The sequence below is a fragment of the Oncorhynchus keta genome, chromosome 21 (assembly GCF_023373465.1).
Source record: "Oncorhynchus keta strain PuntledgeMale-10-30-2019 chromosome 21, Oket_V2, whole genome shotgun sequence".
In the NCBI taxonomy this organism is placed as follows: domain Eukaryota; kingdom Metazoa; phylum Chordata; class Actinopteri; order Salmoniformes; family Salmonidae; genus Oncorhynchus; species Oncorhynchus keta.
Genome location: NC_068441.1, coordinates 11,067,235 through 11,091,085, shown reverse-complemented (window position 1 = coordinate 11,091,085; position 23,851 = coordinate 11,067,235). Strand labels below are relative to the sequence as shown.

General features: G+C 42.3%; 1 protein-coding gene across 1 annotated transcript; it reads left to right on the top strand.

The window, feature by feature from the left end:
* The first annotated feature begins 1,827 nt into the window (after nt 1-1,827).
* On the top strand, nt 1,828-22,821 carry LOC118400111 (DNA topoisomerase 1-like). The gene is made up of 21 exons (XM_035796593.2): nt 1,828-2,077; nt 2,535-2,559; nt 6,645-6,732; nt 7,041-7,149; nt 7,313-7,350; nt 7,456-7,539; nt 7,815-7,893; nt 7,985-8,079; nt 8,263-8,378; nt 8,493-8,614; nt 8,734-8,856; nt 9,016-9,203; nt 9,376-9,520; nt 19,471-19,614; nt 19,692-19,877; nt 20,033-20,101; nt 20,293-20,407; nt 20,634-20,761; nt 21,000-21,094; nt 21,178-21,327; nt 21,543-22,821. Exons 1-21 carry the CDS (start codon nt 2,045-2,047, stop codon nt 21,643-21,645), a joined length of 2,235 nt encoding a protein of 744 aa, XP_035652486.1. The 5' UTR covers nt 1,828-2,044; the 3' UTR covers nt 21,646-22,821.
* Nucleotides 22,822-23,851: the final 1,030 nt, after the last annotated feature.

Sequence of the window (23,851 nt, the reverse complement as noted above, 5' to 3'; positions counted from 1 at the left end):
ACATAAAATTGATCAGAAATACAGTGTAGACATTGTTAATATTGTAAATTACTATTATAGCTGCAATTACGTTAGCAAGGATAAAAACTGTTGTCCTTATTAAAGAAGCAATAAAATAAAACTGGCCTTCTTGAAACCAGTTGAGTATCTGGAGCGTCAGCATTTGTGGGTTAGATTACAGGCTCAAAATGGCCAGAAACAAATAACTTTCTTCTGAAACTTGTCAGTCTATTATTGTTCAGAGAAATGAAGGCTATTCCATGCGAGAAATTGCCAAGAAACTGAAGATCTCGTACAACACTGTGTACTTCTCCCTTCACAGATCAGCGCAAACTGTCTCTAACCAGAATAGAAAGAGGAGTGGGAGGCCCCGGTGCACAAGTGAGCAAGAGGACAAGTACATTAGAGTGTCTAGTTTGAGAAACAGATGCCTCACAAGTCCTCAACTGGCAGCTTCAATAAATAGTACCTGCAAAACACCAGTCTCAACATCAACAGTGAAGAGGTGACTCCGGGATACCCCAAAAAATGACTTTAGTAGTTTACACCACTGGATATTCTGTTTTAATGCACAAAGGAACCTGTATCTGATAACATGGCCCTTTGGTGTGTGCAGTGGCAATTTTAGCATGTAAATCTTGGTGAGGCAAACTCAACAACAACAAAAATGTAGATGCATTCCATTAAAGACTGGGCTCCCGAGTGGCGCAGCTCTCTAAGGCACTGCATCTCAGTGCTAGGGGCATCATTACAGACCCTGGTTCAATTCCAGGCTGTATCACAACTGGCTGTGATTGGGAGTCCCATAGGGCGGTGCACAATTGGCCCAGCATAATCTGGGTTAGAGTTTGGCCGGGGTAAGCCAACATTGTAATGTGCTCACTTAAACATGAAGGTGGCGTGGCGATTTGTCATCGAAGTCTGGCATTCTATGGATTTATGGTGGGAACTCGGAAAAGAAACACACAGCCACTCCATTGAATAGCAGTCTACTGATACTGATTGCTTTGCACTGCTTGCAGTTAGCCACTGATTCCTTCCAAACGACTCATTGTTGAATTTGCCATTTCCAATTTGTTGTGTAATCTTTATGTCCAATGGCCGATGAGCACCGATACGTTTCATCTATACATTTTCTTCATTATTTCTCTTCAAATGACAAGGATTAAAAAGGATTTGACAGTAGATTGTCAACTTCATTTATGATGATGACTGCTAGCTAAGACTTTGAAAGTAAGATGTTGACATGATCAGTCCAATCAAAGCTACTGTAGATATAACATGATTTGATGTCATTCTATCTGTGGCCAATGACAGTGAGCCTTCTTGGATGGGCACTTCTAATATAACTCTATGGCAGAAAACAAGGGGCTAAAATTTTCGAGCTCTAACCTTAGACTTGGGGGTGACATACTGTCCCATGAATGACAGAAAACTGAGCCAATCATGACACAAAACTGAGCCAATCATGTGCAACGCTCTGTATTTTCTGCTGGCTTGCCCCACCACCACAGAAAGCACTGAGCTAGGCTGAAACACCTGCATTTATTACTCAAGAAAGCAAAACAGTGTTTTGTTTTATTAACTCAATCCATGTTTTTCTTGTTATATTGTTTGCAAACTGATATGTGACACGTATTAATGCCAAAATAACAAGCAAAATAGGCAAGCCCCCCCAAAATATAATTATTACTTTTTTAATTTACCCAAAAATGTGAGGTTCAAAACACCTTCCCTGAATGACGGCTCGCCACTGGTTGTGCGCTGTGTGGCATCTTACTTCTAGCTGGTTTTCAGTAGTATGCATGTTCTGTGGAAACCAGAGGAAACGACATGGACCGAAGAACACTGTTAGAGGGAGGGGCTACAATTGGCCAACGCGTTTCCCCGCCCATTTAAAAGACATGAGCATGCGCACTTTCATAGAACTCGGACTTAAAATCTTTTGCACAACTGTTCCTTTCTTCATACTGTCCGTGTCAATTCGCCGGCGTTTTCTTCCTGTAGGTTTCACACATTGTTTTTAACAGATCAAGAATTGGAAATGAGTGGAGATCATTCTCACAACGATAGCCAGGTAACATTTTGAATATTTTGCAGTGTCAGTTGTGTAGGATATTAAAACCGCTTGCTGTTTTATTTGCCTCAGCTACACTAACTTAGCTAACGTTAGCAAGTGACCTAGCTAGATAACTTGGCTAGCTAATCGCTGTGAACTGTATATAATTGGTTGCTACAAACGTGACAGCAATATTTACGTGTTGTCGTACTTTTTAATCCTGTTATGTGATTTTCACAATTTCGTTAACGTTATGTCCACACAATTGTAAACTAACTTTAGCTAACTAAGCTAAGGCAGCTAATTGCTGTTGAAAGCCCTATAAGACCAGTCACTGGCCAGCCATCACATCAGGGTTGCTAGATAGCTGCCGTTAGGCTAGCTAGCTAGCTGTTAGACAAAGTTCAAAGTTAAATATCTAGCTAGAAAGCCATCAACTAAGATACCTGATCAATCTTTGTTTTTAAATTTGCAGATCGACTCCGGCTCTCGGGTCAATGGTAAGTGTGATGTGTCAACCTAAAATGTCAATGATTTTTCTCCTTCGAATTCTGACCTGTCCGCAGACTCCGCACAGTTAGCTAGCGATCCATTTAGCACTTTAATATGTGATCTTGCCTGTATGTACTTTGACTATTGCTAAATGAATGGCATCTTGAGGACATTTTAAAGTTGTCTGAATCTATTTACTAGCTAGCTAGCATGTGCTAGTTCGCTAGCCAGACAGATAGTTTAGCAAAGGACAGAAATGGCGTCCAGAGACTAAGTCCTCTGCCTCACTCACAAGCGCCTTTTGTTCAAATGGGTGGCTCTTTAATAGTTTTTAGACATTTTATAATCTCGATCTGAACATAGATTCATAAAGACCTGGATGTGTTTTATTGGTATGTCAAATTTGATTTTGTTGTTGGCCTTCGTAAAATGCCACATTCCGGGTCTGAAAGTAAGTGTTTGGGGGTTGAGGACTTAGTCTCTGCGCCATTTTCTTTTTTCTGACTGTAGAAAATATAGCTGAAGTGCAGATGGCGGTGATATGGAGGCGAAACACGCAGGAGCGTTTGGATCAGACATGATTCACAGTGCTGAAAGTAGTACAATCGTCTGATGGCCCAATTAACCTTAAACAGCATTCTGGTACAGTCTTACCTGAATTTATTATGGATAGTTACTGTTTCTTCATAAAAAGGCACATTTACTTTAGCTAGTTGTAAACCTATGAAGTATTTAAGTAACACCCTTTCCAGACTTCTTGTACAACATATTATAGCAGTACATATGTTACTACCATATGTCTGTTATATATATTTTTTAGGACTGAATTCATTGATAGCTTTGTTGCCATGGCCTGACCCACATGGCTACTGAGATCGACCTAAAACAAGTAAAAACCCAGCAGTGGTATTTAACAAGTATGAATGACCTTTCGGGGGTTTCACAAGCTACATGCTTCCCCTTGCCACTAAGTAAAAATTGTTTTTCTGAAAGGTTCTCTACCTGAACAATGTCAAACAAGTCATGTCAATATAGGAGAATGTATTTCCTATGAACAGGGGTTCCACTACTAGGCCTTGGGACATCATGGTTGGCTGCCACAACATCCTACAGCTTTTGACTGACCAATAATCTTTCCCAAGGAGTCTTAAGTGTCAGCTTCTATGTCCATATAGAGTGTGGGTTTTGACATGCAAAGAAGCCATTGCTCTCAATTCGGATGTAAACTTGTTAGAACAGTGCATTGACCCCATTTTCTAATGTGGCATGTCTCATAACAGCCTTTTTCCTCTTACTTTACAGCCTTTTTTCTTTTTGATTGAGAAACATTGAAAGAAAATGAATCTACACACTACCCAACAATGACAACGAAAACAGCTTTTTAGAAATTTTAGGGGTGAGAAATTCAAAAAATTAGACATGATTTGGAAAGGCACGCCTGTCTAGATAAGGTCCCAGAGTTGACAGTGCATGTCAGAGCAAAAAAAAACATGCCATGAGGTAGAAGGAATTGTATGTAGAGCTCCGAGACAGGATTAGGTCGAGTCACAGATCTCAAAGGCTACCAAAACATGTAGGCAGTATTGAAGGTCCCCAATAACGCAATGGCCTCCATTCTTAAATGGAAGGAATTTGGAACCACCAAGACTCTTCCTAGAGCTTGCCACCTGGCCAAACTTAGCAATCGGGGAGAAAGGCCTTTGTCAGGGAGGTGACCAAGAATCTGATGGTCACTCTGAAAGAGGTCCTCTGTGGAGATGGTTGTCCTTCTGGAAGGTTCTCCCATCTCTGCAGTACCCCACCAATCAGGCCTTTTATGGCCTTTGTGGCCAAATGGAAGCCACTCTTCAGTAAAAGGCACATGACAGCCTGCTTTGAGTTTGCCAAAATGCACCTAAAGACAGACCATGAGACAAGATTCTCTAGCACCATCCCTACGGTGAAGCATGGTGGTGGCAGCATCATGCCGTGGGAGTATTTATTATTATTTTTAGTGGCAGGGACTAGGAGACTAGTCGGGATCGTGGCAAAGACGAACAGAGCAAAGTACAGAGCTCCTTGATGAATACCTGCTCAAGACCTCAGACTTGGTCAAAGGTTCACCTTCCAACAGGACAACCACCCTAAGCACACAGCCAAGTCCACACAGGAGTGGCTTCGGGACATGTCTCTGAATGTCCTTGGGTGGCCCAGCCAGAGCCTGGACTTGAACCCGCTCGAATAATTAGCTGTGCAGCAACGTGACAGCTTGAGAGAATGGGAGAAACTCTCCAAATACAGGTGTGCCACACTTGTGACATTATACCCAGCAAGACTCGAGGCTATAATCGCTGCCTCAACAAAGTACTGGGTAAAATGTCCGACTACTTACGTAAATGTGATATTTTTGAATACAAATGTGGAGGAAGTCCAGGTCTAAATACTTTCCAAATGTAGATTCATTCCTTGATTTGCACTGATGTATTGCATTTAAGATCTACATGAAAAGCTGTAATGTACCCTCATCCTATTACTAGGTATTTGTAAACGGTGCAAGCCACTGCAAGTGCTTGCCCCAATACTGTGATAGAATTTGATCATTTTATAGCTTGTAAGAACTATAGCATACATTCATTCTGCAATCTCTAACTATTTTTGCCTCGAGGGTAACTTTGTGTCCTATTTGGTTGTAAATACAATATTGTTCTCATGATCTGACGATCAGAGATGTTTAGTTTATTGGTGTCTGAACCAGGAGCTTGCAGTGGGGTATAGAACCTTGTTACCGAGTCACTTATTTTTAAGCCTCACACCTTTTCAAAACATGCCTTGATGGCAATACATGAAAGTCTTTTAATGTATTAAGTTTCTTTGGCTGTCAGCTCGTTTGACTCAAGTGCCCGTGTCTGCCTGTCAACTAGAGGAGATTGGAATTAAGGATAATAAAATATGGACAAGCAATATCAGAGCGGCATAGACTAAGATACAGCAGAAGAGTATAGAATGAAGTATATACATATGAGATGAGTATTGAAGCTAGACGAGGCCTGTTAACTTGTCTTGCTCACCTTTTTTTCCCATGTTGATGCTGTGTCCCAGTAAAAATGTACCTTAGCTGTCACTGTGCACTAGGAGGAGCTGTCTTACCATGTAAGGCATATCCTCTCCCACAGCACAAATTCATAACTTCATCTGCCCACAGTACTCCCAATCCTCAGTCTGACCTGAATTTGTGAAGGGTGTTCTATTGATAGTGTTTGGTCTGTCATAAACAAGGGCCCCAAAATGCAAATGTACCTCAAGTTAACGGGATAAGATGGCCCTAATCCAAATGCTACCAGTACCAACCAGTCATTTTATTCCGGTTGACACATGCCCACACAATCTGACAGGCAGTATTCAGATTCTCACCTGGGTGGTGGATGAGGGCTCTGAGCTTAGGCACGATCCCGCTCTATCTCGTCATGCATTCAGACATTACAACACTAGTATCTTCCCATGTCTTTTTATGCACTTGTGTATTTATTTTCTCACACTGCCTGTTGGGGACTTTATTTTGAACTACCTGTTTAGTTTTCACCATGGAAATCTTGTCATGGAAATCTTGTCTAAACTTGTTCGGAGTGGTATCGTTTACCTGTTCCTGGTGCGGTAGATGTCTTTTTGATCTTTAGTTTTGGCCTGCCGGGTTTAGAGATGGGTTGGAGAAGGTGGGTACTTTTCCTTTGGCAATAGAGATCACCAGCTCGTAGTCCTAAAACCTGAAAATTAGTTGCCTCTGGTTTATTCAGCCATTCCTTTGGGGGAAGGATATGGTTTGGGATAACCTCTGATCTTATTTGAGGGGTTAACATGGGCTAGAGAGACCTTAGTCAAAGGCCTTTGTTTTTTAATTATACAAATGCTTCAAAATTCAGTGACATTTGGGGATTCTTATTAAAACAAAACTAAGGTCTCCTAAGCCTGTGCGGCTTTTATCCCAAAACTCCATTTATTTCCCCATATGCTCTATGTAATGAACCATAGTGGAGTTGGTGCCTACAAAAAGACAGCATTGCTCTCTATGGTCATCATTATTTAGCTATTTTTTTTCTTTATATTTTATATTTTGCAGATTCTCACAAGCATAAAGATAAGTACAAGGATAAAGAACACAAACACAAGGACCATAAGGAGCGTGAGAATTCAAAATATGGAAACAGGTATGAGTCACCACTCTTAAGCAGGGTTGCATAGGTAAATGAGTGTCTAGTAATGGAAGGTGAAATCTAGTGCGCTGGGGCAGTAATCTGACACCCAAACATTTGCTTTGACGAGCTCTTTAACGTTGGTGTTTGTATGGTCATGTGTCTTAAGCAGGTTGTGCATGAATGAGCATAGGGCAAGAGTCACTATTTGTTGCTCTAGTCTAGTAAATCCTAAACATTCTCTAGTTAGTCGATTTCCCTATTGGTATTTAGGTCTAGTAACTGATCCTGGTGGAATGTTTTTATAATCTGTCAAATTCCAGTGACCATAAGGAATTCTCTGAAAAGAAGCACGGAGAAAAGGATAAGGAGAGAATTAAGCACAAAGATGGCAGCACAGACCGACATAGGGAAAAAGACAAGAGGAAGGAGGTGAGGGTGCTAATTGTCCCATAGAGATGGCTGCATTGCTATCATTTTGGTTTAATGTGCCAATCAGTATGTCAAAAAATTGTCCAGTCTCACCTTCAGTGCAAACCGTAATTTATAGTGATCAGCAATATGCATGTTTTAATTCTTTGTTGTCATCTTGCAGATCAAGCCGAAGAAGGAAAAAGAGAATGGCTTTTCCAGGTAAGTTTTTAGTTGGTATTGTACATTTCTGCTGTATACAATTGCTGGTTACATATCTGACTTCAAAATGCACAATGAAACTACATGTTTGATTTCTATCACCAGCCCTCCTCGCATTAAGTCTGAGCCGAACAATGATGACGTCTACCACTCTCCCAAGTCCCTGAAGAGAGAGCGTGACCATGATGAGTAAGTAGATCTGGACTGACTTCTGTCAGCTGGCCCATTTTTATTCCTTTGGCCCTGTTGTATTTGTACAATGAAGATTTTTAGTTTTAGTTGCCATGTTTTGACCAACCACATCTGGTTTGTCCTAATTATGTTGGGAAATCTAATGTTTGGTCATTGTTGGCTTTGCAAGAACTCCCCAGCTTCCTTTTGGTGTAGAGAAGACCAATATCGTTGTTGAATCTACCATTGCATTCCGGACTCATCATAAGGTTTTGTGTTCTTTTTTTCCCCAGAACTGAATTCAAACCCAAAAAAATTAAACTTGAAAATGACAAAGTGGACAAGAAGGCAAAGAAGAGGAAACAAGATGAGGTATGGGAAATGTTCAGATTAATATTGGCTCTATTTCAATGATCCCTTGAGAGAAAGACTCAAGCGTTTCTTCTGTTTATTTATTGTAAAGGACATCAAGCCTAAAAAGACACACAAAAACAAGAAAGGGGATGTTGCTGATGGGAAAAAGAAAGCAAAGAAGGAGCCTGAGGAGAAGTGGAAGTGGTGAGTTTCATAGTTGCCCGCCAGCTGTGTTGCTACAGACTTGTTGTGAAGGCACACTGACTGAGTGGTGCTTTGTTATGGAATGCTCAAATATGGATGTTCTGTGTATCTTTGTTGGACAAGTAATTTGTGCATCAATCATTTCCTTCTCACCAATCTACATTGTACCCGGTTGGACTACAGGTGGGAAGAGGAGAGGGCAACAGATGGTTCCAAATGGAGTTTTCTGGAACATAAAGGCCCAGTCATGGCAGCACCTTATGAACCTCTTCCCAGCAATGTCAGATTTTTCTATGATGGTAAGATTAATACTAAAGTGCTACTAATTTTATGACACTTGGTCTACGTGATTAAGTTGCTCAGTGGAAATCGTGGGATTGGCTGATTTAACAAGTCTGTTGAAATCTATATAGGGAAGCAGATAAAGCTCAGCACAGAAGCTGAGGAGGTAGCCACCTTCTTTGCCAAAATGCTGGACCATGAGTACACTACCAAGGACGCCTTCCGGAAAAACTTCTTCAAAGATTGGAGAAAGGTAGGGGATGTTCAAGGCTGTATACTTAAGGTTTGCAAATTACCTGCTTATTAAAAATCTCATTGGTTTTAATTGTATAGTAATTCATGACTTGTCTAACTTCGTCCCCTCTCCTACAGGAAATGACCTCTGAGGAGAAGTCTAAGATTACAGACCTGAAGAAGTGTAACTTCAATGAGATGGGGGAATACTTCAAGGCTCAGTCTGAGGCCAGAAAGGCCATGACTAAAGATGATAAACTGGTGAGCTAGAACAATACTTTATTTTTTTAAACACGACTGTCCAATAGTTCTACCCGAGGCGGCAGAGAATGGTAATACATAGTATCTTCAGGCTGGTACTGGGTGCTACTGACTGTACCAGATCTAACTGGTTTGACTCTGGTTCTCTGCTTATTGTAGAAAATCAAAGTGGAGAACGAGCGCCTCCTCCAGGAGTATGGCTTCTGCATCATGGATAACCACAAGGAGCGCATCGCTAACTTTCGCATTGAGCCCCCGGGTCTATTCCGTGGCCGAGGAGACCACCCCAAGATGGGCATGCTGAAGCGCCGCATCCGCCCTGAGGACATCATCATCAACTGCAGCAAGTGAGTGAGAGGGTCCTGGTTGCAGGTGGCAATATGAACATATTGATAGAAAAGGCTTTGTTTTCTACAAGCATTTTCTGGATTACTTTGACACATGGACTGCTTGTTTGGACCTGATTTGTGCATCTGAAGACTTGCTCTCACTCACCCACTTTGTCTGTCTCTTCCACAGGGGCTCCAAGCACCCCAAGCCTCCCCCTGGCACCAAATGGAAGGAGGTGCGTCATGACAACAAGGTGACCTGGCTGGTGTCGTGGACCGAGAACATCCAAGGCGCTATCAAGTACATCATGCTGAACCCCAGCTCCAGAATCAAGGTAGGTTGACTAGTAGTGGCATCTTCATTATGGCTCATAGTGGATGCAGAGATATCTGGGTACTTTAGTCGTTTAATATACTCTCACTTGAGATGCCAATGGCCAGGGCTTGACTGCATCCAAAACACTAGGGATGTGACAAATGGAAACATTTTAATGTTTAACCCTTTAGACCAAATAATTCTAGAATGCTGCTGTAGATTACTGAGAATTTAAGAACAAATTTTCTCACATTTCAAACGGGCATAACTTGTAAACTAGAGGTCGACCGATTAATCGGCATGGTTGATTAGACTAACAGGCTGACCACCTGTTACGAGAGTGCAGCAAGGAGCCAAAGTAGGTTGCTAGCTAGCATTAAATTTATAAAAAAACAAAAACAATCTTAAAATAGTCACTAGTTAAACTGGTAATATCAACCATGTGTAGTTATCTAGCTTGTCCTGCGTTGCATATAATCAATGTGGTGCCTTTTAAATTATCATCGAATCACAGCCTACTTTGCCAAACGGGTGACGATTTAACAAAAGCGCAATGGTAGCACCAATGTACCTAACCATAAACATCAATGCTTTTCTTAAAATCAATACACAAGTATATATTAACCTGCATATTTAGTTCAAAGAAATTAATGTTAGCGGGCAATATTAATTAGGGAAATTGTGTCACTTCTCTTGTGTTCAGTGTAAGCCGAGTCAGGGTATATGCAGCAGTTAGGCCAGCCTGGCTCGTTGTGAACTGTGACGACCATTTCTTCCTAACAAAGACAGTAATTAATTTGCCAGAATTGTACATAATTATGACATTGGAGGTTGTGCAATGTAACAGTAATATTTAGACTTGGTTGCCACCCATTCAATAAAATGCGTAACGGTTCCGTATTTCACTGAAAGAATAAACGTTTTGTCATTATTACAAATATATAAATCAGCCAATTAATTGGTATGGGCTTTCTTTGGTCCTCCAATCAGTATCGGTGTTAAAATGATAATCTGTCTACCTCCATTGTAAAGTCATGTTTTTAGCTAACTTTTAAAGAGTACATCTTTAATGACGCCACATGTCAATACGAATAACACTGTCTTCCATTGTCTAGACACTCACAACCACTGAGTATTTAAATTGTAAATTTGACTAAATGACTCACTCAATGTACCAAGTATAATATTATACTTAAATATTATTTACATAATACAATTATCCAATGTGGCCAAAGAACAATATTCAGAAAGTATTTCAAAACCTACATAAAGTAGGCTGATTGACAACGATTCTTACTTCTGTAACAATGCAAACAACTACAATGTAGGTAACTTTTTCCAGATTTAGTACAGACCAGGCCTGACTATGTTGAAATGGTGGCCTACTTCACAATTCAGTGAGATGTATTAGGTGGAGGCAGATGACAATACAAAACAACTGTTCAGAGACACGATTTTGTAGTCCCAATTTCATATTTCAGTCACTTTTAGTGTTTGCATTTAGCCTACATGTCATGGAACTTCTGGAAGCACGCCCCCATCCCACGTGGTACAGAACACCTAGAGCACCCAAAGGAGGTTTCTACACATCTCACTCTTTGCCCTGTGTTCACTCTGGATTAGAGGTCGACAGAGTGATTTTTTTTTTCAACGACACCGATTTATTGGAGGACCCAAAAAGCTGATACCGATTAATCGGATTATTATTATTTTTTTTTTAAATGTTTTATTTGTAATAATGACAATTACAACAATAATTAATTAACACTTATTAACTTAATATAATACATCCATAAAATCAACTTAGCCTCATAAATGAAACGTGTTCAATTTGGTTTAAATAATGCAAAAACAAAGTGTTGAAGAAAGTAAAAGTGCAGTATGTGCTATGTAAGAAAGCTAACGTTTTAGTTCCTTGCTCAGAACATATGAAAGCTGGTGGTTCCTTTAACATGAGTCTTCAATATTTCCAGGTAAGAAGTTTTAGGTTGTAGGTATTATAGGACTATTCCACTTGTATTTCATTAACCTTTGACTTTTGGATGTTCTTATAGGCACTTTAGTATTGCCAGTGTTAACATTATAGCTTGAAGTCATAAACAGCGCAATGCTTGACGCACAATGAAGAGCTGCTGGCAAAGCGCACAAGTGCTGTTTGAATGTTTATGCGCCTGCTTCTGCCTACCACCGCTAAGTCAGATACTTAGATACTTGTATGCGCAGTCAGATTATATGCAACGCATGTGTAGATAGATTTTTTTATAAGTTTAACTAGCTAGCAACTTTGCCTGTTACGCGAATGTAGTAAGCCGTCTCCTTGTGGAGTGCAAAGAGAGGCAGGTCGTTATTGCGTTGGACTAGTTAACTGTAAGGTTGCAAGATTGGATCCCCGAGCTGACAAGGTGAAAATCTGTTCTGCCCCTGAACGAGGCAGTTAACCCACCGTTCCTAGGCCGTCATTGAAAATAAGAATGTGTTCTTAACTGACTTGCCTAGTTAAATAAATATTTAACAAATAAAATAATAGTTGGTGTCCAAAAATACTGATTTTCGATAACTTGAAATCGTCCCTAATTAATCGCTCGACCTCTACTCTGGATACACACCCCAAACACCCTTTCTTGCTTCCTTCAAACTTCACCTGCTTTCAAATTGAGTTACAACTCGGTACACACCCTGGTGCCAGTCTTGGCTCTCCTTTTCCTGCCACTATAGCCATATCAAACTGAATGCACAAGCTGCATTTTGAAGGCCTTCAGGGACCAGCACCTGCGGTTTCTGGGAAGGGGCCTTTTCAGGGTCCCCCACAATGTATGCATTGTTGAGCATCCCCAAAAATGCATAATTCCAATTTCTGCCTGTGCTTCAAACATTGTTTGGTCAAGATGGTCAACCTGGAGCCTCCCAGGTGGCAGAGTGGTCTAGGGCACTGCATCGCAGCGCTAGCTGTGCCACCAGAGACTCTTGAGTTCGCACCCGGCCGTGACTGGGAGTTCTGTGGGAACGACGCATAATTGGCCTAGCGTTGTCCAGGTTAGGGAGGGTTTGGCCAGTAGGGATATACTTGTCTCATCGCGCACCAGCGACTCCTGTGGCGAGCCGGGCGCAGTGCGCGCTAGCCAAGGTAGCCAGGTGCACGGTGTTTCCTCCTACACATTGGTGCGGCTGGCTTCCGGGTTGGAGGCCCACTGTGTTAAGAAGCAGTGCGGTTGTGTTTCGGAGGACGCGTGACTTTCGACCTTAGTCTCTCCCGAGCCCAACGGGAGTTGTAGCGATGAGACAAGATGTTAACTACCCCTACGAAAAAGGGGGTAAAAACTCCAAAGCCACTGTCACTTTAGGTCCATGCTGGGTGAATGGGGAGACTTAGGGCAGGCGCACGTGTGTGCAGTCCCTCTGCTTCATCCTCTTGTTCCTCACTCCCTCTTCCTTGCTTCACTTCTCCCTCCTTGCGCCACATCTCTATCCCTCCCTCCAATCATCTCTAACTCTTCCTCCCTGCCTTTTGCTGTTGAGCCCTGACTCTCCACATCACTTCCCTCACTTTCACTTAACTTGAGGAACAGAGGGAGAGGAGCAACAAATAGGATACAATTGTGGTCAGGAAGGTAATCTCTTGTCACACTCTCTCTTTCTTCCTTCCTTTTTCTCAACCATACTGTCCTTCCTAATAAGGGGTTTCCATAATAAATTGTGATAGTGACACTCCTCCCATTCTCCTCTCTCGCACACATCAACTCTTCCTTGACAGACTAACTCCAGAGTTGACCAATGTTAGCTGATTAGTTATGAAACTGGGACCGTTTCCTAATGACTTGCATCAGTAGAAACAACACACTCAAACTGGACAATTCTCAATCTCTTCAGACTCAATCATGTACACAGTTGTGGCTGCTTTGCTTGATTGTCTCTACCTTCTTGCCCTTTGTGCTGTTGTCTTTGCCCAATGTTTACCACGTTTTGGGCTGCTACCATGTGTTGCTGCCTTGCTTGGTTGTCTTAAGTCTCTATGTAGTGTTGTCATGTGTCCTATATTTTATTTTTAATCCCAGCCCCGTCCCCGCAGTAGGTCTTTTGGTAGGCCATCATTGTAAATAAGTATTTGTTCTTAACTGACTTGCCTAGATAAAAAAAAAATAAGAGACCAAACAAGCAACTTGTTAGCTGGCTAATGTAAACAAATAACCAACTCATGAGCTCCACTGTGCTGACATCTACTACCCTAACATGACAGCTAAACTGTCAAATAATAGGAAAACGAGGCAAAGTACAGCCTATGAATATCTGCACCAAGCAAACATGAACAAATCATAACCTAAACCCAACTGATAACTGACTCTAGCCTTCATTTCGGTTGCTAGTTAGCTGGTTGTCTGTATGGCTCGAAAGTGACAGCTGAGGCTGATGCTTTGAGTGCAGCCCTATTTACTGCTACTCAATTTCTTGCCTGACAGATTAGCTAGTTAAACAACCCAACTAGTTAGTTGCTGTGTATATAGTCAGCTATTTCCACGAGACGGAGCGCAATCATTCGAGCTCAAGGGCTGATGTGCCCGCCTGTATCAACCAAATTATCATGACATGATTTGCTAATATGAGAGCTAATTCCAAGTTTCACAGCATCAAACATCGACAACACATCTGCTGTTTTAAATATTTCACTCACCTCGTCAACGCTTTTCAAAGTGCAAGGACGAGTCGAATCCGTATCACCAACCAACATACACAGCCTCTTTCAAAGTGAAAAAGTAGTGTCCGTTTCAGCGCCATTTTTGCTGAATCAGTTAAAAAAATGACTGTACCCTGTTTCTGGTTGACAACAACCACGCGAATACGACAGCAGGTGAGCAATTTTATTGTGCGACAGACAAGATTCCTACAAAACAAGGATGTTCGTGGACGCTCTATAGTAATTTAAAGGTCGACTGCCTCTCTGGTTTCTAATTATTACACAACCAAAACCGGCTGCGCGCTTGCGTCAGCGTGCATACAGTGGGGCAAAAGTATTGTCAGCCACCAATTGTGCAAGTTTTCCCACTTAAAAAGATGAGGCCTGTAATTTTCATCATAGGTACACTTAAACTACGACAGACAAAATGAGAAATCCAGAAAATCACATTGTAGAATTTATTTGCTAAGTATTTGGTCACCTACAAAACAAGCAAGATTTCTGGCTCTCACAGACCTGTAACTTCTTCTTTAAGAGGCTCCTCTGTCCTCCACTTGTTATCTGTATTAATGGCACCTGTTTGAACTTGTTATCAGTATAAAAGACACCTGTCCACAACCTCAAACAGTCACACTCCAAACTCCACTATGGCCAAGATCAAAGAGCTGTCAAAGGACACCAGAAACAATTGTAGAACTGCACCAGGCTGGGAAGACTGAATCTGCAATAGGTAAGCAGCTTGGTTTGAAGAAATCAACTGTGGGAGCAATTATTAGGAAATGGAAGACATATAAGACCACTGATAATTTCCCTCGATCTGGGGCTCCACGCAAGATCTCACCCCGTGGGGTCAAAATTATCACAAGAACGGTGAGCAAAAATCCCAGAACCACACGGGGGGACCTAGTGAAGCATCTGCAGAGAGCTGGGAACAAAGTAACAAAGTCTACCATCAGTAACACACTACGGCGCCAGGGACTCAAATCCTGCAGTGCCAGACGTGTCCCCCTGCTTAAACCAGTACATGTCCAGGCCCGTCTGAAGTTTGCTAGAGAGCATTTGGATGATCCAGAAGAAGATTGGGAGAATGTCATATGGTCAGATGAAACCAAAATATAACTTTTTGTTAAGTTTAACTCGTGTTTGGAGGACAAAGAATGCTGAGTTGCATCCAAAGAACACCATGCCTACTGTGAAGCATGGGGGTGGGAAAATCATGCTTTGGGGCTGTTTTTCTGCAAAGGGACCAGGATGACTGATCCGTGTAAAGGAAAGAATAAATCGGGCCATGTATCGTGAGATTGAGTGAACCTCCCATCAGCAAGGGCATTGAAGATGAAACGTGGCCGGGTCTTTCAGCATGATAATGATCCCAAACACACCGCCTGAGCAACGAAGGAGTGGCTTCGTAAGAAGCATTTCAAGGACCTGGAGTGGCCTAGCCAGTCTCCAGATGTCAACCCCATAGAAAATCTTTGGAGGGAGTTGAATGTCCATGTTGCCCAGCAACAGCCCCAAAACATCACTGCTCTAGAGGAGATCTGCATGGAGGAATGGGCCAAAATACCAGCAACAGTGTGAAAACCTTGAAGACGTTTTAACTCTGTCATTGCCAACAAAGTATTGAGAAACTTTTATTGACCAAATACTTATTTTCCACCATAATTTGCAAATAAATTCATTAAACCTACAATGTGATTTTCTGGAGGGAAAAATCTTATCTTGTCTGTCATAGTTGAAGTGTACCTATGATAAAAATTACAGGCCTCATCTTTTTAAGTGGGAGAACTTGCACAATTGGTGGCTGACTAAATACTTTTTGCCCCCACTGTACACTAATTTTGCCCCCCTACACCAAACGCGATCACGACACGCAGGTTAAAATATCAAAACAAACTCTGAACCAATTATATTAATTTGGGGACAGGTCGAAAAGCATTAAACATTTTTGCCAATTTAGCTGGTTTTAGCTTGCACTTGCTTGCTAATTTGTCCTATTTATAATGGAATAACATATATTCCTACATTTATTTTGCAGAGCACGAGACGTTAGCGGTGTGGTCAGCCTATTAGACTAGGTTTTCATTAACTCCCTAACATGCTGACCAGACTGGACACGTTGCGGGAGCGAGCATCACAAAATACATTTCGAAATCCATGTTATTCAATTATTGCACCCAACGAGCGTATGCGATGCCAAAGGCGAAGATAGAACTCCTTTTTCTGACCCAGATTGCGCTGCAAGTCCTGCCTCTCATTGGTTTATAGAAAGAAGCAGGTACCCACATGGGTGATTGAAAGAAACTGTTTTGCCGGTTGTCGTGGTAATACTATGAAAGTGTAGATGGATCACCATATAAATGCCTGGAAGGAGGCGAGATGACTAGAAACGATTCGGTTGGCTGTTTTTGTGTGGATTAATTGTCAGAGTCGAGGGCATTTCAGGTAAAATAACAACTCTATGTTTATATCCAAGGACAAATTAGCAAGCAACAAAGCTAGCTAAATGGGACAGATTGGCTAGCAAGTTAACTAGCTAAATTGCCATACATGTTTAATGCTTTTCGACCTGTCCCCAAATTAATATAATTGGTTCAGAGTTTGTTTTGATATTTTAACCTGCGTGTCGTGATCTTGTTTGGTGTAGGGGGACAAAATACATTTATGCACGATGGCACACGTGTGCAGCAGGTTTGGGTTCCATGTAAGGTCGAAGTCCGTGCCCCCCAGTGAATCTAATAGCACAATCACATCTGCAAAATAATCTGTTTTAGCAGTGTTTTTATTTTTTGCATTAGATGAGTCTTCCATTGCATCCGCCTGTGTCGCACTTCATCTGCGACGAATGCAACAGCGGTGTTGGTCAGACCATGAGACATCCCAAAAATCGGCCTAATCACAATTGTCTGTAGCGTCCGAACAGTTTGGCCTACAAACTATGACCCCTTTATAGAAAGATGACTCTCACAATGGTATTCTGTCTGTATTTTACTCATCTGAAGTCAGTACAGCTGATCAGCCAACTTCTGTCTAACATCCAAACATTTTGGCTACACAATAACATTCACCTCTGTGGAAAGGTGAATCTCACGGACACGTACGTACATGTCGGTTGTTTTGCTCTGCGATGCCCAGACTTGTCTGAAGGTACCTGTTGAAACATTTTATGGAAGTATATATGGACACTGCTTAGTGCCAATAATAAGGGGTTAAATTATTTATATTCTTTTTAACAAATGCTTATTGTTTATCTCTGATAGGATACACTTAAGAAAACTTCCCAAAAATGTTGGGGTGGATCTGTTCCATGTAGTGAATGTTATTCAATGCGTTTATGGACTAATAGTTAAGGCCAAACACATTTTCATCAAATCATGTTTTTATATATTGTCTTATACTTCTAGGTGCCTTCATTACAAATCAAATAGCCAAATTGTCCTTGGTATGACTTTAAAACAATTCCATGTTTTTGGGTTTCACAGTGTGTCCCTAACCTGATGGTTAAGCATCATCTCTACCACCATTACTGTACCTCAATTCCAAAGTTTGAATTTCCTTAACTTTCTACAAGTATTGCCATACTGGACTTTACTGCTATCGCTTACCTTTCTCTGCCACTTTTCCGGAGTTAAAGACGATGACGTAATTGGTCTACTCCAAAATAATTGATTCCTTGGCTCCTTGCAAGTCTACTCCCTTTCCTGAGTGTCAAGAGTCTGTGTGCGTGTAAACTCAGCAAAAAAAGAAACGCCCCTTTTTCAGGACCCCGTCTTTCAAAGATAATTTGTAAAAATCCAAATAACTTCCCAGATCTTCATTGTAAAGGGTTTAGACACTGTTTCCCATGCATTCAATGAACCATAACCTTTCCACAGGTGCATGTTCATCACTAACAGCTTAGACAGTAGGCAATTAAGGTCAGTTATGAAAACTTTGGACACTAAAGAGGCCATTCTACTGACTCTGAAACACCAAAAGAAAGATGCCCAGGGTCCCTGCTCATCTGTGTGAACGTGCCTTAGGAATGCTGCAAGGAGGCATGAGGACTGCAGATGTGGCCAGGGCAATAAATTGCAATGTCCGTACTGTGAAACGCCTAAGACAGCGCTACAGGGAGACCGGACAGATAGCTGATCATCCTCGGTGGCAGACCACGTGTAACACCCGCACAGGATCGGTACATCCGAAGGTCACACCTGCGGGACAGGTACCGGATGGCAACAATTGCCAGAGTTAAACCAGGAATGCACAATCCCTCCAGTGTTCAGAAAGTCCCCAATAGGCTGAGAGAGGCTGCACTGGGGGCTTGTAGGCCTGTTGTAAGGTCCTCACCAGACATCACCGGCAACAACGTTGCCGATATCGGCACACACCCACCATTGCTGGACCAGACAGGACTGGCAAGTCGAGTCGCGGTTTTGTCTCACCAGGGGTGAAGGTCGGTTTCGTGTTTATTGTCGAAGGAATGAGCGTTACACCGAGGCCTGTACTTTGGAGCGGGATCGAGGTGGAGGGTCCGTCATGGTCTGGGGTATTGTGTCGCATCTGCCTGCAATGACATCAAGCTCAGTCCATCTCAACGCTGTGCGTTTACAGGGAAGACATCCTCCTCCCTCATGTGGTACTCTTCCTGCAGGCTCATCTTGACATGACCCTCCAGCATGACAATGCCACCACACACAGAATGAGCAGTATGGCTTATTTCCTGCAAGACTGAAATGTCAGTGTTCTGCCATGGCCAGTGACGAGCCCAGATCTCAATCCCATTGAGCACGTCTGGGACCTGTTGGATCGGTGGGTGATGGCTAGCCCCCTCCAAGAAATGTCTGGGAACTTACAGGTGCCTTTGTGGAAGAGTGGGGTGACATCTCACAGCAAGAACTGGAAAATCTGGTGCAGTCAATGAGGAGATGCACTGCAGTACTTAATGCAGCTGGTGGCCACACCAGATACTGACTGACTTTTGATTTTGACCCATTTCTGTTAGTCACATACATGTCTGGAACTTGTTCAGTTTGTCTTAGTTGTTGAATCTTATGTTCATACAAATATTTACACATTTGCTGAAAATAAACTCAGTTGACAGTGAGGACGTTTATTTTTTTGCTGAGTTTAGTATATAGTTCTGGTGCGCGAGCGGGGTGTGCCATTTGCGGTGAATAAATCTACAACAAGTAGCCTGTATAGGCCTAGCGCTGGAGTATGGTTTTTTGTGTAGGACATTGCATTTACTGATGGCCATGTAGGCCAATTTGATTAATCAATCTAGCAACAATTCATGGTTGTTTGTTGGTTCGCAGGGAGAAAAGGACTGGCAGAAGTATGAGACGGCCCGAAATCTGAAGAAGTGTGTGGAACGGCTGAGGAACCAGTACCGTGAGGACTGGAAGTCCAAGGAGATGAGAGTCCGACAGAGAGCCGTGGCACTCTACTTCATCGACAAGGTTAGACTGCTGCTCTACTCACTCACACAGAGTTCCAAGTTCGGTTGTAACCTGTTCCCTGTGGTGCTGTGCCCCAGTTGGCTCTGAGAGCAGGTAACGAGAAGGAGGAAGGGGAGTCGGCGGACACAGTGGGCTGCTGCTCCCTCAGGGTGGAACACATCAACCTGTACCCCGAGAAGGATGGCCAGGATTTTGTGGTAGAGTTTGACTTTCTGGGTAAAGACTCCATCCGCTACTACAACAAAGTCCCAGTGGAGAAGCGGGTAAGGACTTCAAGAATTTGCTTTTAGTTCAGAACATTTTCTGTCTTTTTTTCCCCCTGTAGTTGAACTACAATGGTTTCCAGATTCCGGTCCAGAGAATGCTTGCTCCCTGTGATTGTTACGAGTTGTAAATATTCTGTCCTTTTTTTTATTAGGTTTTCAAGAACCTGCAGCTGTTCATGGAGAACAAGCAGCCAGAGGACGACCTCTTTGACCGGCTCAATGTAAGAACGAAACAAGAATTTCGTGAGGAAGGACTTTTATTACACATTTGTGAATTGCAGTGTATTTATTTGACGTCGCTGGAGTGTGAATGCACTAAGACGCGTGTGGGAATTGGATGTTTTCTCGTAATTCTGCCCCTCTTGTAATCTTGTCATATTTTCTCATGGTGGTGTTCTCTCCATCTCTCCAGACCTCCATTCTGAACAAGCACCTCCAGGAGCTGATGGATGGCCTGACAGCTAAAGTGTTCCGTACCTACAACGCCTCCATCACCCTTCAGCAGCAGCTGAAGGAGCTCACCAGCCGTAAGTCATCAAGGCCGTGAGCATACCCGTGGCGGAGGGTCTGAGAATGCACAACCTGCCCAAAACACACTTTGAATTGCTATGACCTGAGGTGGGACCTGCGAGCTTCATGGAAGACATGAGAGCTCCGGAATGTTGTAGATATGTGTGCAGCTGGTCACTTGTAATACGGTGTAAAGTTTATAGCAACTGTTGTAACAATGTCAATTTTCTCCTCTACTTGTAGCTGATGAGAACCTTCCAGCCAAGATCCTATCGTACAACCGGGCCAACAGAGCTGTGGCCATTCTGTGTAACCATCAGAGGGCCCAACCCAAGACCTTTGAGAAGTCTATGCAGAACCTCCAGACTAAAGTGAGGCACGGGGGGGGGGGCACACGGCTATTCTAATGGCGCTTTGCCAAAGACTGTGGCTTTTGTTTAGGATGTTTGATTTGTTTTTAAGTGTTTGTCAGATGGATGCATACTCTGCCCTTGGTTATTTTGGGAGTACTTGTCTCTGGAATATCAGTCTTTTATAGGCACATAATAATAATCCAGTTGTACATGGCGTTTACTTCAAGATTGTTAACGTTGATAATAATTCTATTAGATTGATGCAAAGAAGGACCAACTCTCGGACGCAAAGAGGGACGTGAAGAGCGCCAAGGCTGACCTCAAAGTACGGCGAGAAGAGAAGTTCAAAAAGTAAGTATGAAGATAAGCAGGCATCCACGGGTACTTTTGTGCTGGAATGGAGATGTAGCCGGTTCCCTCCCTTGCTCCCCCAGAGCCGTGGAGACCAAGAAGAAGGCTGTGGAGAGGCTAGAGGAGCAGCTGATGAAGCTAGAGGTGCAGGCGACGGACCGCGAGGAGAACAAGCAGATCGCTCTAGGCACCTCCAAACTCAACTACTTGGACCCGCGCATCTCTGTGGCCTGGTGAGACACGGCCGCAAACTTGTTAACAAACATGCACAACGTCGTACACCCGCCGTTGCTTGCCCCTTGATCTGCACCCACTGTTCTGCGAGTAAATGTTGACTCATGTGGCTGTGTCTTAGATTAGTTAAAAGTAGTGAGTTGATGGGTTTGGTGTTGAGGGAGTGAACTCCTGCAGTGTTGATCGCTCTAATATCCTTCTGCCATCTTCCTAGGTGTAAGAAGTGGGGTATCCCTATCGAGAAGATCTACAACAAAACACAGCGTGAGAAGTTTGCCTGGGCTATCGACATGGCGGAGGATGACTATGAATTTTAAATCATGTTTGCGATTTTAATTATGCGATTTTTATTTTTATTGGATACATGTTTCTATCTTAACTGATTACACCCGATGGCCAGCCTGACAAGGGAAAAGGTGTGCACTCAACAAGCATGGTGAGGAAGGACTGAGCAGGGGTCAGGATGTATAGGCCATTACAGATGGGAGGACGAGGTGGGATTGTCTTTGAAGGTCCGAGTCGATGGCTGAACTATACCCACACCCAAAGGTGAAACGGTAATCCCAATGATTGGATGAGAACCAGTGGATGAGCTTTTTTGCCTTTTTGGTTCTCTTCGTCTTCTGCCACATGCACGACCTGAAGATGTCTGAACTTTGAACTCTGGGGTCCTATATCTACTGTATTCAACAACAAAAACGACTGCTTCGTGTATTCCATTGTTTTTTATTTTTCATTTGGTCTGTATTTTTAGCCCTCCCATATTAATGGATTCTATATTTTAATAGAAGAAAGTAAAATCATGAAATGAATTCCTTATGTACACCCATGCGCCTTTTGAGAAAATGAAATGTGAGCTCTTAGGTATGAGAGTTGTGGGGGGGGCATGAAAGTGTTTGGGTGAGTGTGATGTTTTAAATTAGACTATGCTGATTGTGTACCATGAATGAGAATGCTTTGACAAGCAAGGGGGGAAATGCTAAACCCATGTCAATATTTACCTAAGCAAGCTGAATGTGAATCATTTGTTTTACAGTATCTATCAGGGACTTATTTTCAATGTGAACTGATTTTTATTTTTCTCCCCTTGTGTTGCCAGCATTCTCTGAATCTTTCTGCATAGCCCTGTCTCGCTCTGGTTTTAATTTAATCATTTATGATTGTTTCCGAGAGGGGGAACAAAACTCCCTTATCTGTTACTTGAAAAGAATAATATTTTAATGTATTTTAAGTTAATGGAAAATGTTTTTTATTTTGTTAAAGGGTGTGAGGGATATCAACTTTGCCAAAAATGTTACAATTTTAGGCAGTCATTTTTGTGTAAAGACTGAGAAAGAAAGTTAACAGGAGTTTCAATGTGAATTATCCATTCATTTTATTCCACTCATGTCTCAAGAGGAAAGTTGGTGTTTGTAGCAGGTAACTTCCTTTCCTGTCATAGCCTCAATCATGTTTTATGCTCATTGTATATTGAAAATAAAACTCCAACTCTACACACTGGGTCTATTTTGTGTTATTGTGACAATTGTTATTATTGTGGCTTTGCACCAAAGGGCTTTTTTTTTTCCTCAAACGTCCTTGACTTAAGTTGTATCCGTCACTATGTTCACCCTGCTGACAGTCACTTTTCAACATACATTTCTCATTTAGGTGTACTGTGGTAATGTTTCAAGAGGCTTCCTGTGTTCCCAGAACCCAGTGTAATAACAAGCTCTGTCTACCCTGAACAGGAGGCCCCAGGAAGCATCCCCACTGCCTGTTGATTTTGGACAAGTCGCTATAGGAGGGATCAGGCAGGGTTTGGCACAAGCCTGGTTCTCATGTTTGGATTTAACGCCATGAATCTATAAATTCTTGACATCTTTAATTTGTAATGAATAGATTTAGCAAATTGAGCCTCTGACAGACTGTGCAGTGACCATGGCTAAATTGCGAGACCAGTTGCAGATGTCAAGCACCGTACAAGTGCCGTGTGAAAGTTTTAGTATAGCATAACATGAGTGCAGGTGTCTAAGATGGTCCATTTCCGATAGTGCTTCCCAGCTGGGATCCATTCAACATGAGCAGTAACTGGCTGACTGGACTGATGATGAACTTGGAAATCCTTTGTAGCCATTCTGACACATGCTGTTCTTTGCATTATCCAATAAATGTCAAATCAGTGAGGCAAACCTCTGCAGATATGAGGTTTGTTATTAATTGCAACAGAAAGGTATCGAAATGTCCCTAGCCATGAGTATGGAAAATGATTCAAAGGTGAAATGCCATATTGAGAGTAAGCTAGTGATTATCATTAGATCAAGCTGTTCATATTGACAAAGGCATACACAAGCATTTTTGTACATAATGGCTCTGATCACAACTTGCCAATGCAGTACACTGGAAAGAATGATTTAAAAAATAATCTGCCATCGAAGCAAGAGCTCAGTTTCTGACACCAATTGATTTTTCTTGTAAAGGCGTTGGTGTCTTTAACTTTGAGAAAGTGTATCAACTGTCCTCTACCAGTAGATGACACTGTTT